Here is a 19,790-nt window from a genome sequence, read left to right as displayed (position 1 = left end):
TGTTTGTTTTTAAATAGTTGTGTGTATTGAAAATAAATTGAAAAATAATGTGTATAAGGTACAGTAATGTTTTGCTAGTGAAAATTCCTATGTATTTAGAAAAGAAGGTAAGAGTATTTATCTGCTGGAATATATGTATAAGAAATTCCCTTCATGCTGTATAGGCGTAATTTACACCGGTCTGATATTTAACACGTTTGTCAAAACCTGCTTGTACTCCTAAGTAAGTGAAAGTAGTAGGGGAACCTTTGTTTGTGTCTAGGTTATGGCCATTTCCCAAGGTAAATGAATTGAACCATTTATCATCCAGCATGTTTCACGTGACTTATTACAAGCTTTAAAAAGGTGTGACACATATTTTTATTTTTTTTTCCAAAGCCAACAGTGACATCCTTCTAGTATCAGGTATTTACAATGTCTCATTTGAAGTGATTTTTTTTCCAATATATTTTACATTCTAAAAAAAATGGGCAGATTATTTATTTTATTTTTTTTGTCTTTAAAATTAAAGTTCAAAGCTGTGTGGTAAAAATTTAATAATTAACATGTCTCCTGACTTCTGTGTAGGTACATAAAGTACAGACACATTGCGTCAGCAAACTCATCTCGGTGACTATGGGGAAAATTCAAATTCTCTGTCTCTTTCTGATTTTTCTGATCTTTAAACAGACAGTTGCAGAAAAGCGATGCAAATGTAAGTAAAATAACATTCTATACATTTTACTAATGACTTAATATTACAAATAATATTCAAATCAATGTATTCAAATTTAAGTTTTTTAACTATTTGGTGGTATACAATTACTTATTAGATTTACAGCAATCCAAAACACCCAAAGTAAGAACAGTGGATGACAAAGTAAGAACTCATAATAGTAGATAATGTTTATTTACATTTTAATAATTAATGTTCATCAAATTTTGGTGAGAGAAAAGCCGACTTACAGTAAAATAAGTTACCACACAGAATGTCAGCATGCAATATGCATTCATAATGATGTTGAAAATCTAACTCACACCCTATGAAGACCTGTGAAGAAATCTAAGTTGTTATAATTTATACAATGCAAAATATAACACTACTAATTCCAAAGATAAAAGTTTCATCCTAAACACATGGACACAAAGTAATGAGTTCTATTAAAGACCCAGCTGGAAGTAAATACTATATGATACTTACATACAAACCAAATACACGCTCCAGTTTTCTCTAAAAAGAAGCAGGATCACCACTAGAGGTGAGCTCTGTTGGTTCGCAGAATAACTTATCGGTGAATTTTGCTTATTTTCTCAATGGAGGCTAAATAGAAATTCCCGTTTAAAAAAGAAACACTTTCCTAGTAAGCCTGTAATAAGATTTAAAATAGATTACCAATATAGTTGTATTTTCATTTTCGTTTTCACCAACAGTATGTGCCAAAACAGCCCCATGTGACTTCTTGCTGCTTCTTACTACCGTTGGTGTCGGCACGTCAACAAACATGTGATCAAAACCAGCCCCTTTCTAAGTCCCGGCTCTCTACTATTCAAGAGGCCAAACAGAGGGAAGTTGTGGGCGGCAAAACGGCTGCCGAGAGGGCAGTAATGCATGACAGGACATGTAGTAAAGCAGCAATAGTCCAGCACTAAGTCCCGCCTACAAACTGGAAGTGTGGGAGCGTTTTGGCTGTGATATTGGGGGTAGGTGACAGACACAAGAATATACTCTTTCTTTAGATAATGATCTCTTAGCATTAGTTAGGCATTTTGTATGTGTTTGAGGAGTTCTTTTTTTTTTGGGGTTGGGCCGTCGGACAACCCCCTTTAAGCTTCTGTAGTCTTAAATGAGGCAAATACAGAATAGAAATAAGTAATTTGTCAATCAGTAAATCTGCAAAATTGCTAATTTTCAAGGTTTACCTAATCACCACCAAAAGCTGTCATTAAAGCCATCGGTATTCCCTATATCACAGTGAATGAACTGTGAACATCATCCTTCCCATTTCGATCAGAAAATCTAAGACAATCATTCACAATAGTTATCATATTCATCTGGCCTAGTGTTAGGAGAATTTTCCATTCTTATCAATAAAAATTCAAGGATTCATCTGAATAAGTGATTCAATTATTCTTGCGGCAAGGAGACAAATGGCAGATCAGCAGTTGTCTGGTCTTCATCACATAAGCACAGGTTTATATACACATATCAAGGAATATAGCGATTCAGACTAACTGAAAACCGTTTGTGGCTTTCCTGTCATATGAAATGTTTTACACCTCAGAATGAGATTAGGCCACAGTTGAACTTCCTCTGGAGAGTGCAATCTTTATTCAGAAGTTCAACCGCCTCACACACTTGATCTGTACAGCATATTTAACACTTTGTCAGCTAAAACATTTTCTCGGAAGCTTGCATAGCTTAATGCACATTTAATATCCATTACATGAAGTTAATATAAATTTAGAATAAAACTTTCCTGACACCTAGTCATCAAACTGGCCTAGTAGAACCTGAATCAGTCCAAGTAGGTTAAAATGAATTAAATTGCAACTCCCAATGGAATTTTAAGTGCAAAACACAAAAAAAAAAACACATTCAGCTGCATACCATTCAGTACAAAAGAACAAAAATAGTCAATTTCCACTATCGCCTCTAATATGTATTGAGTAGAACTTTTCCAGCAAGGTTATGATACGAAGCATGTATATTATTTTCTGGTTTGTAATAAAATGTATTAATTGTAAAAAAAAAAAAAAATTAACTTTTTCCATTGTAATTTCTTAGTCATTTTTAGTACTATTTTTGTAATGCCATAATGGATGTTTTATTAATTATTAATATATTTACATAGTAACATATTTGCATACACATTATGTAATTATGTATGCAAGTACACTAGCCTGTGAACTAATAAGTACACAGGCGGTGGCTACGGCAAACCTTAGTATGCCCTAACAACAAGTATCATAGAAGCCCTGGGGACTAACGCATTAACAATACTGAAGTGCTTAGACAGTGAATAGACATTCCAAAGGATGTCTATTCACAATCTCTGCACTTCGTTACTGTTTTTGTTGTAGTTACAGCAGAGCAAAGCGTAATCTCGCTGTAACCTGTCATTTACTGCGTAATCTCGCGGGATTACACTTTGCTCTGCTGTAACTACCACAAAAACAGTAACGAAGTGCAGAGATTGTGAATAGACATCCCGTGGAATGTCTATTCACTGTCTAAACACTTCAGTATTGTTTCAGTATTGTTAATGTGTTAGTATAAGACAGCACATAAGGATCTAAAAGGATCCCTATGCGCTGCCTAAATGAATAGAGAGGGGTGCATGACGCTGATTGGTCAGCGTCATACACTCTGTACAACGCCCACTTGGTCTAAAGTAAAAATACGCCCACTTGGGCATTAAGCAACTCATTAGCATAAATCTAAGATCGCTAATAAAGTGGTGAAAAAATATGGTTTTATTAAATAAAAAGCACTGCTGTCATTTACATTATAGCGCCGATCTCCTTATGTAGGAGATACTGCACTTATAATGTGGTGACAGAGCCTCTTTAAGGCCAAAGTGTGCAACTATACTGTGCAAGCCAAAGTGTACCCAATTCCAGCAAAAAAAAAGTGAAGGGGAGACAGCCAGGGTATCATGCCAGCCTTCTCTCCTACAAAGGATAGTAGCTGTAGAAAGGCATGGTATGGGGCAACAAGGCCTGGGCCATCGTTTCCCAGGAAAGTAGGGAGTTAAGGCATCAACTATCCCTAGCAGAAGGGTCTGTTTGGGTTTTGCTTTAGAGACCCTTCTGCTCTAACACATACCAATAAATATATTTATACATGTTCCTGGATTCCACCATAGCAACCAAATATTGTTTTAATTGGTAGCTTATATAATCGAAGAAATATAAAATGTTGCACAATACAAAATATTTTATATCGCAAAATTACATACTAGTATTTTTTTACTAAAAAGCTTTATTTGCTAAAGTAAAATAAAAATAAAAAATATGAGTCTACCCATTTAAGAAGTGCACAGACCTGTTGATTTTAAGATGGGCTCCACTGATCACCAATCAAGAGCAGATGTAAATATGGATAAGAAAAAGGATTCATATGCCAAGCACAGAGTGTGGATATATCTGTGATAGGCTGAAATGAGAACTGCGCTGCCATTTAGATGAGGATGATAATCTGTATTAGCATTCGAGGACTCTGGACTTGAAGCATAAGAAGGGGCTAAAGAGGGGACATACAGATGTGTCCACCCTTACCTTTGCATTATTTTGGTTAAAGAGAACCTGTCACCACTCCTGACATGTCTATTTTAGTAAACAATTCTATTCCCCATAAAATAACAATTCTGTAACATCTTTTCTTAGAACTCTGCGTCATACGGTTCCTTTAATATTCCTCCGATAAATTTATGAATAAATTGTTACCTGGGTGTTACCAGTTGGGCGTGTGTCCCTACGCAGACTGAGACTGTCCAATCAGTGCTGACAGAGTGAGACTGTGTAGGAACACGCCCCTTTGACAAGGGAAATGGTAACACCCAGTTGTCCATTTATTTATAAACTTCTAGAAGGAATAACAGAGGAACGGCACAACTCAGAGCTCTGAGAAAAGATGCTCCAGAATTGTTATTTCACGGAGAATACAAATATTTACTAAAATAGACATGTCAGGAGAGGTGACAGGTCCTCTTTAAGGACATTAATTTCCCATGAAAGAAATTCAATGAAATATCACACCATGATGCCCTTGACAAGCTGTAGCTCACATCACAACCACTGGGTGGCCACACATAGACACATATAGCATAGATATTTTTTGACAGAATATCGCAAAATAATGTTTTTTTTCAAAGTTGGTCATCACACGCCACACATCTCAGGATTTGTTGAAATTTGACGAAAGGTAAGGAAGGACACATCTGTAGCGGGCTTTAGACTGTGATATTCGTGAAGCTAGTAAGTATGAGTATGGTACATTTCACTAACTAGGTATAACTACCTTTGGTGGATATATGGATGTGTATAAAGGGTAAGATGCTATTATACTGGACATAGTATTTTAAATTTTATATTTGAGTCTTTTTGTTGAGGTTTGTTGGCGACTTTTTGCTAAACGTTGTTATTTGTAAAAGTTTATTACCTAATTCTGCATACTTTCCAGTATAAAAGACTTTTATTGTGCAACCATGGTCTTTGCCTTTGATCCTATCTTTCCACAATTGGATTTGTGTCTAAGTAGAGCTCTCCTATAATAAATAGGTTGTTGTGCAGTGTTGTAAAATTATTTTTTATAACAAAGTATATGCATATAGACAGATTTTCTTTCTTACAAATATTACTTCTATTCCTTTTATTTTATTTTTGTTAGTCAAATTACTTTTATTATGGTTGCTATTATAGCTATGGTTCTAAGTCCATAGTTGCAGGTTATTTTACATACACAGCTAGATTTTTTTTTGATGAAGTAATGTTGGTTTATTCCATACATGGGAATGTAGGCTGATTGTACTTTGTGTAACTGTATTGTTTATTTGTGCTCTGCAAATAACTTGCAGCATAGATGCCCTTCTAAAATGTCTTTGAATGTCAAAGATGACGTGGGGTAGTTACAGTTAAACATTTCCATTTAGAAAAAAGTATTTTTAACCACAAAATACTGGCCAGGATGAAAAAGCTTTATGTGGTTTTGGGCGCATGGATTGCTTTGTCACTTATATCAAACTTTATATGTCAACACGAGTGTCCATTCAGATGATCATATGTTGTCAGGGCTAAATAGCGATATTTAACCCTGATATCCTATCTTTAATCTCGCAATCTCGGGTCTCGGGTCCAGACATCCTTTTCCACGTCTCCATCATGTCCACCGGTATGTTTTACAGCCATTACTGACTTTATGCCTGCCATTGGCCTGTTACCCCTTTGTAAGCCCATGCACATTGTTGTTATCTGAAACATTGATTCTGCAAATACACATTATGGCTTATATTAGTCTATCACATACATGCAGACAATCACTGCACTCAGGTACTCACATGTAACGATTGCCACACATTTTCTCTCACAGAGGTGACCCAGGCATTACATACATGCATCTTATCCCATGTGGATCTTTTTTTGTCATCACCCATTTGGCTCTATTAGCTACAGGTCTACATAGGTATATGTACTATTCTCTTTGCTGTATTAACAAACAAACAGTGTTGTATAGATTTATGTTACATCTACAACTGGTACATGATCGTTCTCGATGTCTTTTTATTGAGTGACTCATTCCCTGTTCCAGTTTTAACCTTGTTACATTTTCATGTTAATAAAATTTTGTATTTTTTGTTATTAATCTGTTGTGCTTTAGTCGATCATTTCTTCTTTTGGGTTTACTACTTGTTCAGCAGCCTGCCTGACACAGTGATCACTGACATAATGTGTCAGTAGTGCTGCTGCGGGCTCCTGGCCTACTTCCAGATGAGTCCTATTCTGGCAGGCGGCGGTAAATGCGGCACTGTCGAGTTCCAGACTCAAAAAAAATGGCGGTCTCAGAGAACACCCACCCTCCCATTATATATCAGGACTCCAGCTCCTCCTATTCTCCCATAACCACGCGTAACATCGATGTAAAGGAGGATAGGAGAGTAGAAGAGGGGGCAGGCCTGCGCTGTCATGTCTGTAACTGGCATCTGCCAGCATGCTGCGCTATTGTTTCATGTATTTTCAGTCAGGTCTATGATGGGGCCCCTAACGATGCCTTCAACGCAGACGAACTAAGAAATTATTGCATTCTGGTAAAAAAAAAACATTTTTACTCATTTTATTTAGACACTACATTTTAGAATATTTAAGAACTGTGTGGTGTTGGTATTTAGCTGTATACCTTTCATCTTTTACCTGTAGTGGGATTTTTCAGAGATATTCTGTTTGGTATCTTCCAAAAAAAGCGAAGGGGTCCAGACAATGTTTTACTTGCTAACCCCTACAGATCTTGATCCAGCTGTACTCTAAGGGCTGGTCCACAGGTAGCGGAATTGCTGCAGAAAATCTCTGCAGCAATTCCACAGAAACTAGTAGGATTTCCGCTGTGGAAAAAGCGCACCATTTCCTGCATTTTTTTACTGCAGAGAATGTTGTGGATTTTTCTCAATGCTGGGAGATGGTGACATCTCCTCTGAAAAATGCAGCAATTCAGTCCACTTTCCGCAGCAGGAATTGACATACTAAAACTTTGCACTGCAGGTCAATTTCTGGTCGGAAATTTTACACAGCGAGTGGATGAGATTTGTTGAATCTCACCCACTTTGCTGCTACTGTATTCTGCTGCGTATTTTCCGTCCGCAATTCTGGACGGAAAATACGCAGCAATTCCGCTACGTGTGGACAAGCCCTAGGACTCCACTACCCTCACCTTTCTATATCAGGGAAATAATTTGCTTCTGAGTTTAGGGGCCTCATCCTCTAGATCTAGACTGCTTACTTATAAATCAAAGAGCAGTGAGCTGAGTGAGTGATAGCCTGAGTGAGTGATTTAACATACATTTAAATATATTGTGGTAAAGTGATCACGTTTTATGCCATCTGACTAGCTGTCTAGCAGTGAAGATCATATTGTAGCAAAATCACAAATTAGCTTACGTTCAGCGAATCCAATCACTTATTAACGGAAACAACTCATTCATCTCTAGTAATTTCATCACCTCTCTCTCCTTGTCATGTTCTGGAAGAAAAATTGTAATGTGTTGTTTATATTGTTGCAATGACTTTTCAGCTGCGGGTCTTTGAAGTTCTCAATTCAGTCAGACAGCTGTCGCGTTTTCAGGAATTAAATGAGGACTCCACTTTGATACTTATGAAGTAAACGAGTGTTGCCCCATGAAATAAAAATCACCAGTAAATATAAGATCTTGAGCTGTCTTCTTCTGTGAAATTGTTGTAAATTCTATTGAGCCATTTCTTAGTTATATCTGTTCTTTGAAAAGCAGGCTTACAACCAATATGGCTGACATTACAGATTTTACCGGGTTATCATGGCATATTTCAATACCTATAAATTCCAAGCCAGACAGAAAACCTGTTTCAGCAATAATATCAATATATATCAACACTGGAAAAAGAATACCTATCAAGACATATATAGGCAAAAATTCTAGAACTATAAGTCACCAATAGTACAAGTAAAGCACTAACCAATATATCAAAAAATATCTTTATTTAGAAAATATTTTATAAAAACATACATCACATACAATATAAAACAACACATAATAAAAATGTAATAATGTAATAATTGTATCACATTACATATACATGTGATCAGGCAGTATAATATCAAGGTATTGACAACACTGTACAAAAAACACATCTAAAAAACTATCGATACATAAATATGTAGTCACTGGATAAAGAGTACAGGTGAAAAAGTCAAAGAATGATCCAAGATCCAAGACCCAAGATCAAATTCATATTAGATAACAACCGATATTTTGTATGTCTGCCCCACAAAAAAAACATCATCTTGCTGCAGATCATACAGTGACTACAGTACTGATTAGAGGCAGAATAAACATTTACATTAAGTGACTCACAGGTGACGTCTTCTCAAATTCTAGTTGTTCCTTTTCTCTTTTCTTCTCCATCCGGTCCAGACCTCTATGATGACTTCTCCCGCCACAGCCAATTTCTGCAGTTTTTTGCTCAGATGTCTTCAGCTTCTTTGTTTTCAAACATTTCTGAACCTATAAACGAAGATAAAATTTTCATGGTGCCACACACTACACCCCTAAATATAATAGCGCCCTACACTGCCCCTCTAATTATAATAGCACAAAACACTGTGTCCATTACTATAATAGCACCATACACTGTGTCCCTGAATATAATTTCACCATACACTGTGTTCCCCCCACACACACACACAATGCCCCATGTAGATAGTGCCCCCCATAGAGCCCCCTGCAGATATTTCCCCCCAAAGAGCCCCCTGTAGACAGTGCCCCTATAGAGCCCCCTGTAGACAGTGTCCTGCATAGAGCCCCCTGTAGACAGTGCCCCACATACATAGTGCCCCCTATAGAGCCTCCTGTAGATACTGCTCCTCACAGAGCCCCTGTACATAGTGCCCCCATAGAGCCCCCTGTAGATAGTGCCCCCTGTAGATAGTATCCCCCAATAGATCCCCTTGTAGATGCTAGCCCCTCTATATAGTGCCCCACATACAGACCCCTGTAGATAGTGCCGCACATGTAGACCCCTGTAGATAGCACCCCAAATATAGCCCCCCTGTATATAGTGCCCCACATATAGCCACCCTGTAGATAGTTCCCCACATATTGCCACGACACAACAGTCGCAAGCAGGGGCGTAACTAGGAAAGACTGAGCCCCATAGCAGACTCTTGACTGGAGCCCCCAGATGCCACAAGCAGCCCCCCTTATAGATAGTGTCCCCTGTAGAATGTGCCATACAGTCCCCCTGTAGACAGTGCTATACAGCCCCGCCTATAGACAGTCACACCCCACTAGTAGATAGCACCCCACCTCCCCTGTAGATATCGCCATAAAGCCCCCCTGTATATAGCGCTATACAGCTGCCACTGTATATAGTGCCACACAGCCCCTCCCTTGTATATAGTGCCACACAGCCCCCCTTAGTAGATAGTGCCACACACAGCCGCCTGTAGATAGGGCCACAGCCCTCCCCCTTGTAAATAGTGTCATACAGCCCCCTAGTAGATAGTGCCAAACAGCCCCCCCTTAGTAGTGCCACACAGCCCCTTATATATAGTGCCACCCAGCTCCCCATGTGTATAGTGTATAGTTACACACAGCTCCCCCTTGTGTATAGTGCCACACAGCTCTCCCTTGTGTATAGTGCCACACAGCCCCCCCTTGTGTATAGTGCCACACAGCCCCCCTCCCTTGTATATAGTGCCACAAGGCAATGGCTCATCCGACAAAGTTGTATCAGCCAGGGGGATGTCAATCAAACATGGAAAGGTGGGTTTGGAGGCAGGACTATGTGACTCTTCAGGATAGCGGCACTGCCCCATGACCCTCTAATGAGTAATTAGCATATAGTGTGCGACGTTTTTAAAGTGGATTTTAAAGATTTTGCTGCATCTGAAAAAAACATACATTTGGAAATATTGTCTTGTCATGTATTACCGCATGGGGGTGGTTCAAGGATTTAAAACTACCAGACAGGTTCCCATGAAATATACAATGAAATGAGAACAATTCCATCTGCCCTGCAATTTTGTTATTATAAATATATCCTATATAATTACAGCTCCAGAACCACATTCTGACATATATACAGTACCACAACCAAGCTCAGTACATAAATACAGCACTAGAACCAAGCTCTGACATATATACAGCACCAGAACAAAGCTCAGTACATATATACAGCACCAGAACAAAGCTCGGTACATAAATAAAGCACTAGAACCAAGCTCATACATATATACAGCACAAGAACAAAGCTCATTACATATCTACATCCCCAGAACCAAGCTCATTACAAATATACAGCACCAGAACAAATCTCATACATATATACAGCACCAGAACAAAGCTCAGTACTTATATACAGCATCAGAACCAAGATCAGTACATATATACAGCCTCAGAACCAAGCTCAGTACATATATACAACACGAGAACAAATAAAGCTCAATTTAGTGCAACCCCTGCCGTATAGGTTTGTACAGAGTAAAAACTACAGCTCCCAGCATGGCCCGACCAATGGTAAGGATACGCTGGGAGATGCTGTTTCACAAAAAAATATCATACCACCCATTATCTCGCTGCAGATCATACAGTGACTACATTACTGATTAGAGGCAGAATAAACATTTACATGAAGTGACTCACTGGTGACGTCTCAGATTCTAATTCTTTTCTTCTCCCTCCGGTCCAGACCACTATGATGGATTTCTTCCGGCCACGACCCATTTCTGCAGTTTTCCGCTCAGATGTCTTCAGCTTCCCACTTTTAAAACATTTCTGCACCTATAAACGAAGATAAAATTCTCAACACTTCTAAATATAGCAAAGGGTCATAGACTGCACCTCTAACTATAATGGCGCCATACACTCTGTCCCTGATTATAATAGTACCATACACTGTGTCCCACACGCACACCGTGCTCCCTGTAGATAGTGCCCCCATAGCCCCTGTAGATAGTGACCCACATAGAGCCTCTATAGATAGTGCCCTACATAGAAGCCCCTGTAGATAGTGTCCCACATACAGCCCTCTGTAGATAGTGCCCACATATGGGCTTCAGAGCTGCAAAGCAACAGTGCTAACCAGTGCTCCACGTATAGCCCACCTCTGTAGATAGTACCTCACATATAACTCCCCCTGTATATAGTGTCCCACATATAGCACACCCCTGTAGACAGTGCCCTACATATAGCCTCCCTGTATCTATTGCCCCACAGGTAACCCACCCTTCTATATAGTGCCCCACATATAGCCCACCCCTATAGATAGTGTCCTACAAATAGCTCCCCTATAGATAGTGCACTACATATAGCCCACCCTTGTATATAGTGTCTCACATATAGCTCCCCTTATATATATTGCCCCACATCCCCAAATATAGACCACCCTGTATATGGTGCCCCACATCCACACATATAGAACCCTCTGTAGATAGTGCCCCACATCCCCACATATAGACCCCCCTGTATATAGTGGCCCACATCCCAACATATAGACCCCTCCCTGTAGATATAGCCCCCACTGTAGGTAAAGCCACTCAGTTTTAGTAGATAAAAAATGACATACTCACCCTGATCCCGTTCCCGCGCTGTCCGGTGGCAATGCAGATCTGATCTCTTCTGAACAGGTCTGCTGGAGCTTAAAGACGCAAGCGGCGCGTCATTCAAAGGCGCTGATCGGCAGGGCAGAATGACTTGCCCCGTCAATCAGCGCTTTCAAGCACGGAAGCGACACGATGATGTCATCACGCCGCTAGCGTCGTTGAAAGGTGGTGATTGGCGGGGCAAGTCATTTTGCCCCGTTAATCAGCATCATTGTAAGGGCGCTGAATGGTTGGGCTTCCGTGTCCAGCTATCCAGCGCTGATGCATGTATTTGTACCTGCGTGCTATAGGCGCTGGTGCAATTACTGCAAGAGGGGGTGACTGTCGCTAGCAGCGGGGCCCCCTCCGGTGCTAGCAACCCTCCCAGGCATGAGAGGGCCTCTGTCGCCCGGCCCATACATGTTAGAGGCTCGGCGGCGTGGGCCCCGTAGTAGCGTCACTACCGCTGTAGCAGCCATAACGGCTGCTAGCGGCGCCACCGGGCATATGGAGGCCCTCTCAAGCCGCCGGCCCCACTACAGCTGATACCACGGTAGTTACGCCACTGGTCGCAAGGAAGTCAAACCTGCTGGATTTTTTTTCAACTGTCATGTCATGATAACTCCTAATACTGTCCATATGGTTAGCAGTAAAGACAAGTCCCGTGCACGGACCAAGGCTATTGTGATTAAATTAGGTAAACTTTGAAACCTTTATATTTGTGCTATCTATATGGATATCACAGATATCACAGTACAGATGGTCATCTGTTTCACACTATTTGTGGTTTCCAAACTTTTATTTCTGTATGGATTCTTATAAAGGAATTATGTGACAATAAACAAGGTCTCTTTATCACATGCATAGGCATGTACTTAAAGCAAATCTGTCACCTTAAACTTTTTATATTAATTAATTACAGAGGCCCAATAGTCATTCTCAAGCTTTTTCATTTAACCCCTTCCCTCACCCCACAGGGGGTCGATAGGTAGCCATCGTTAAATGCTCTAAGCATGGTCTAATAGGAGACTGTCAGTGACCGATGACAACAATGCCTTGGAATACATAAGCATTTCAATGAATTATTTCTTAAAAGTAAAAATCATTAAGTCCCTTAGTTATAAAAAAAGTCACACAAGATAGAGCTTATGCACATGACAGAGCCGTGTACATGAAGCCTGTGAAGCCGCGGATGGAGGCTGTACAGCCCCATAGTACGAAGCTGCATGGCCTCTGTGTGTTGCCATACAAGTTTTGTTGGGTGCCAGAGTTACCCAGTATACCCAGACTTACCCAGGTTCTAGAGCAAAATACCTCTATACATTTGGAATCTAATACTAGATGCCCCTTTTTTTGTTGGCTTGGTTTGCAAACCAACAACAACAAAAAACTCTGTATGGCTCCATATAAAATTGGAGGTATACTGTACCGAGTTAAAGTAGGGAATCATACACTTGTATCAGTGCTCTGTACACAGGACCGGCCTTAGGGGTGTGCGAGCTCACAGGGCGCTGCCCCCTTCAAGCATGTAGGGGGCGCTACTGGGCTACTAAGTAGCAGATAACAGTAACAGATAAAATTAAGATATCTGTGCTGCCTCCTATATACCCTGCTGCCCCTATATACCCTGCTGCCCCTATATATCCTGCTGCCCCCTATATAACCTGCTGCCTCCTATATACCCTGCTGCCCCTTATATGCCCTGCTGCCCCTATATATTCTGCTGCCCCTATATATTCTGCTGCCATTTATATACCCTGCTGCCCCTATATACCCTGTTGCCCCTATATAATCGCCTGCCCCCTATATATCCTGCTGCCCTATATATACTCTGCTGCCTCCTATATACCCTGCTGCCCCTATATCCTGCTGCCCCCTATATATCCTGCTGACCCTTATATAACCTGCTGTCTCCTATATACCCTGCTGCCCCTTATATACCCTGCTGCCCCTATATATCCTGCTGCTCCTTAAATACCCTGCTGCCCCTTATATACCCTGCTGCCCCTTATATACCCTGCTGCCCCTATATACCCTGTTGCCTCTTATATACCCTGCTGCCCCTATATACCCTGCTGCTCCTTATATGCCCTGCTGCCTCTATATACCCTTCTGCCCCTATATACCCCACTGCCCCTATATACCCCATTGCCCTTATATACCCATTCTGCCCCTTATATACCTTGCTTCCACTTATATACCTTGCTACCCCAATATACCTTGCTGCCCCCTATATACCCTGCTGCCCCTATATACCCTGCTGCCCCTTATATACTCTGCTGCCCCTTAAAAACCCAGCTGCCCCTTATATACTCTGCTACCCTTTTATATATATATATATATATGCCTCTGTGTGTGTGCGTGTGTGTGTGTGTGTGTGTGTGTGTATAGTTATCATCTATGACATTATCTGTACTCAGAGAGTTATCACTGTGTTATCAGTGGTGTTACATAGGACTGCAGGTAACATTTACGGCATTATCTGTATTCAGAGAGTTATCACTGTGTGCTATATGTGGTGTTACATGGGACTACAGGTAACATCTATGACATTATCTGTACTCAGAGAGTTATCACTGTGTTATCTGTGGTGTTATATAGGACTGCAGGTAACGTCTACTACATTATCTGTACTCCTTATTATTGTGTGTTATCTGTGGTGTTACATAGGGCCGCACGTGAAATCTACGACATTATCTGTACTCAGAGAGTTATCACTGTGTGTTATCTGTGGTGTTACATAGGACTGCATGTGAAATCTACTACATTATCTGTACTGGGTATATATGGGTCTGTTTGTGAATGTGTCTCTGTGCTTGTATTTGCCTTTTATGTGTTTTTCTATATGTTCCTGTCTGTTTACTTATCTGCTGGTGTGTGTGTGTGTGTGTGTGTGTGTGTGTGTGTGTGTGTGTGTGTGTGTGTGTGTGTGTGTGTGTATATGTGTGTCTGTATACCTATATTTTTACCTGTATGTATATATTCCAGATGTGTGTATGTATATTTGCCTGTATGTCTAAATATCTGTCTTTCTGTCTTTATGTATGTACAGTATATATGTTCCAGTATGTGCATGTCTATATATGTGGTTAATTTTTGGTTTGTGTAGAGGGCGGCAATAGAGAGTCCCGCACAGTGCACCATCCAACCTAAAGCCGGCCCTGTCTGTACCACTCTGAGGTTTTTTATGAAAATAACAAAAGTAATTAAACATAAACATAACTATACAGATTTAGTATCCCTGTAATTTCTGTGATAACCAACAAAACATAGTTAACATGTTGAATCTTTGGTGAACAATGTAAAAAATAAAAAATAAAAAATCGCTGGATTGCATTTTCTGCACTCCTTCTGCTAGAAAAAATAAATAAATGAATAAACGTTAAAACTATATGTACCTGAAATGGTGGCACGCAAAATAAAACTTGCCCCACAAAAAAACAAGACCTCATACAGCTACATCAACTGGAAAAAAGTTATGGCTGCTGGAATGCTGTGAAGCAAAAATGAAAAGATTAATTAAAAAAAAGAGCTCCTACAATGTGCACAGGAAACAGAAAAGTGACAGGTCTTCTTTCAAAAGCATTAACCTGTAACATAAAGCAAAATCTAACACTTTAAATTGTCTTTTGGTAAGGTACAGTATGACATAATTTCAGCTATTTCTTAACTTAAAGAGGTATTCCCATTTCATACATTTATGGTATATCCACAGGATGCCATAAATGTGTGTGATAGATGCGGGTCTCACCTCCGGGACCCACACCTATTTGGAGAACGGGTGTCCCCTGACCCCCGTCTCACCTGGTGAGGCGGGTGCTGACTGACGCATCCAGGTGGGGAATGAATGGAGAAGGGGGCACACATGTGCATGGATCTCTCCATTCTGTTCTATGGAAGTTAGGGTGCAGTCACATATAGCAGATTTTGATACAGAAATTTCTGCGACTGAAAATCAGTTCCATTCATTCGAATGGGGTTGTTTCTACAACAGATGCATGGATTTCTGCAAGTTCCATTAAGATGAATGGAACTGATTTTCAGTTGCAAAAATACCTGTAACAAAAACTGTCATGTGTAAATCCACCCTTACTCCGCAGCTCGGCTGTTTCCGTAACTTCCATCGAACAGAATTGAGGGAGACGCACGCATGCATGGCCACCTCTCCACTAAGCCTCTGCCTAGAATCGTCTGCCAGTGGCTGCCTCACCAGGGTTGACGAGGGTCAGGTGACCCCTGTTCTTGCTATAGATGCGGGTACCAGAGACATTTATGTCATGTTCTGTGGATATAAATATGTGAGATGGGAATACCCCTTTAACGTATCACTTTGTAGGAAAACTGGTAAGAAAAATATGGTAGCCTTTACAGTTCCCACAGGAGTGTTTACCCAACTTCCCTACGCAGCCATATCTGAGATTTTTTTCTTTAAGGGTCTGGGCAACAACCACATAGGAGCTGTAATAAGGACTCAAGCAGCCGTGAGCTAAAGTTTAAATGCACAGAAGTATTAGAGGGGTGAATTCATTCCTCATTCCATTTCTTTTATTTTATCAAAAGCAGAAACAGATCCCAGAGGAAGAGCAATTCCTCAATTTCCCTTCCCTTCTCCAGATATCGGTTCCAATGTTTCATTTAAAAAAATGTATCCTTTCAGTGTAAATGGATAGTTCTTGGCTTTGTACAACAAACATGTTAATGTTTTGTGTCCAAAGGTCGAACTACAATTATTTTTTCTATGTTCTCTGCTTCTTACTATCAATTCTGTAATAGACTTTGTCACGATCTAAGGGTATGTGGACCCACTAGGCCGCTCCGCCATAGACTTACTGTGTATATGATGCATTTTTTGATCGTGCAGTTTGTGAAATATAGTACTGTTTCATTAATACTACATGTTATGCTGCTGAAAAACGAAACTCAATTTCATAAGAGACTACCGCAGATCGATTTTTTTCAAGAAACTTAGTTGTAACAGACAATGAAAGATCCTCTGTAAAGAAAAATGCTTTAGAGAGTTCCCCTTTTGATATATTAAATCTAGCTTATGAGATATTTGTAGTGAACAGTGTCTTTCTTCAACGAACATGAAAGGCAACAGTACCGTGTTAGCATATTCAATTCAGAATACAGTTACATTCAAGACTACACCTAAAGAATAGACTCTTTCACCTCCAGTGAACCTACAGAAATATGTTTAGAAATTACATTCAAATTGAATACAGATAGATAGATAGATAGATAGATAGATAGATAGATAGATAGATAGATAGATAGATAGATAGATAGATAGATAGATAGATAGATAGATAGATAGATAGATAGATAGATAGATAGATATGAGATAGATAGATATGAGATAGTTAGATAGATATGAGATAGATAGATAGATAGATAGATAGATAGATAGATAGATAGATAGATAGATAGATAGATAGATAGATAGATAGATAGATAGATAGATAGATAGATAGATATGAGATAGATAGATATGAGATAGTTAGATAGATATGAGATAGATAGATAGATAGATAGATAGATAGATAGATAGATAGATAGATAGATAGATAGATAGATAGATAGATAGATAGATAGATAGATAGATAGATAGATAGATAGATAGATATAGTAAACAATCTGTGGGTAAAGTAGTTGATGGCAGATATGTGTCATTGAGGCTTCTTGTCTCAGTAATGTAAGTAACTGGAGTTTGGGTCCGGGCTTTATGGGTGACTAAATATGTAAGAAGGTTGCTCTATACTCCATGCCTGGTGTTGTCTACCTGGAGTCCAGGTGTGTCCAGAGAGACTAATAAAGAAGACTGCCAGGAAGCAGGGTGGAGTGTGTGGTGTTGCAGGAAGACCAGAATGGGAGTGCAAAGCCTGAATTCACCAGGGTGCAAATAGCAAGTACATTTGGACTGAACCTACAAAGCTTGGTGAGAAGCATTGAACTTGAGTTGTATGTTATCCTGAAACTAAGGACCTTTTATTTTCTACATTTCCTGCTAAAGCAAGCCTGTTTACATTGCTGTTTGTCACTGTGCACAATAAACTCTGGACAACTGTACATGTAAATCTGCCAGTTTCTGCCTGATTGTTTGGCTACAAGATTGACTGGAAGGTCTCGTCTTATAGTATATATGAGGCAATTATGGTCATGCAATTTTCTAATGTATATCTGTAAATTAATCAAAAATTGACCCTACATGCATAGAAAAGGCTCATACATACGCTTTTTGAGGTGCTCAACTACTTAGACTATGAGGTCTGTCGTGGTCTGGGCATCATCGACTACATGGCAGTGGTGAGCTAAATTTCTTGGTCACTAATTGTGAGACAACTATTTGATAAGAGAACAAGTTACTTACTTTAAGGTCTTCAAGAAAGGGTTTGATAGTAAATAGACATAAAATAAATATTCAAGTTACTCCAAAGAGTTTGGGTGCTTAACAGAGCAACATCAGACCTCCATGTGGAAATTAAATAGGTGTCTAGTTTATAAAACCCATTTTCATACACCCTATTCGGGAATATTGCATTAATAGAGAAGGTTCCTATGTTCAGGATCTTCATCTTTAGGCCAGAGTGGAGAGAAAATACAAAAGCATCTCTCACTGTGGAGGACCTGCCCTGCCCTGCGTTACGCAGACATCCATTGTTTTGAATGGGCACTGTGTAATGCTTCATTTATTCTGTGACGGTTCTGAAGGAGAAATTGAACACTAAATGCCCTTTTATATGGGCCAATGATCAAGCAAACCAGTGATTCATATGTGTAAACATGGCCAATGAACATGCAAATGCTGGTTTATTTGCTCATTTATGAGGCCAATAAATTGGTCGCTAGTTGGTAGCACATAGTGTAAATAGGGAGATGTGCTGCTGAGATGACGGAAATGCATGAGGATGAACAATCATGGTAACGATCGCACATCCCCATACAAAACCGATCATTGCTTCTTGTAAAAGGAGCAAATGAGTGCCGATCAATAAGCTGTTTCAGCACTCGTTTTCACGGCCCAAATCGGGTCATGTAACAGGAACATCAAATTATCAGCTCATACGAACGATCCCTCCAGCAACAGAAGATCCCTCCAGCAACAGAAGCGACTTAAAAGGGTTGTCCACTACCGGACAACTGATGACCCATCCACCAGATAGGTCATTAGTATATCATTGGTGTGGGTCCGACACCCGGACCCCGCAACAATCAGCTGCTCTGGTGGCATGCGGGCACCGGATGTTACTTCACATTATGTGATGAATAGAGCCGGAAGCAGTTGGCTCCATACATAGCATAGCCAACTGCAGCTCTACTCCTATTCACAGTACTGCAGCTCGGCCGCTATTCCGTGGCAGGAGCCAACTGCTTCCGGCATGTACGTCCGGTGCCCAGAGGCAGTCAAAACGGCTTAACGGTGCGTGGTCCGGGTTTTGGACCCCCACAGATCATGTACTGATGACCAATACTGGACAGGTAATCAGTTGTCCAGTAGTATGCAACCCTATTAACTGGCCAATCAGGGTGTTCGTTTTAAACATTTTTCGGCCAACATCTCATATGTGTGGGCAGTGGGAGACCTTTCAATTATTCAAACATAATTTTCCTAGACTTCCGGGTTTAAGGCCTTATTGCAACGGCCGATTTTGGCCGGGGCAGCGAGCGCCGATCAACGAGACAGCTCGTTGATCAGCGCTCGTCTGCTCCTGTCACAAGGAACTATATATGGGGATGAGCGGTCGTTACTCTGATCACTCGTCCCCATACATTATCATGTCAGCAGCACAGGGAGATGTGCTGCCGACAACGATAATATTTAACTTTTTTAAAACTATACGATTAGCAGATAAACGAGCATCGTTCATCTGCTGTTCGCTGCCCTTTTTACACTGGGCAATTATCGACAACGAGCGTTCTATGAACGATCGTTTGGCCGATGATTGCCCAGTGTAAAACCCCTTTTAGTCTGACTCATCGCAGCAAA

The 19,790-nt window shown here is 40.2% G+C and overlaps 1 protein-coding gene across 1 annotated transcript in view; it reads left to right on the top strand.

The window, feature by feature from the left end:
* Positions 1 to 324: 324 nt before the first annotated feature.
* The window catches only part of LIPC (lipase C, hepatic type), a 206,775-nt gene continuing 187,309 nt past the window's right edge, over positions 325 to 19,790 (top strand). Inside the window, exons 1-2 of the mRNA XM_075857942.1 lie at positions 325 to 405; positions 568 to 694. Of these exons, the coding sequence (XP_075714057.1) occupies positions 616 to 694 (79 nt within the window). The 5' untranslated portion in view covers positions 325 to 405; positions 568 to 615. The remainder of the gene's footprint in view (positions 406 to 567; positions 695 to 19,790) is intronic.

This window comes from Rhinoderma darwinii, chromosome 3, assembly GCF_050947455.1.
Source record: "Rhinoderma darwinii isolate aRhiDar2 chromosome 3, aRhiDar2.hap1, whole genome shotgun sequence".
Lineage (NCBI taxonomy): Eukaryota > Metazoa > Chordata > Amphibia > Anura > Rhinodermatidae > Rhinoderma > Rhinoderma darwinii.
The sequence above is the reverse complement of the archived record's forward strand: the minus strand, read 5'-3'. Positions and strand labels throughout refer to the sequence as shown.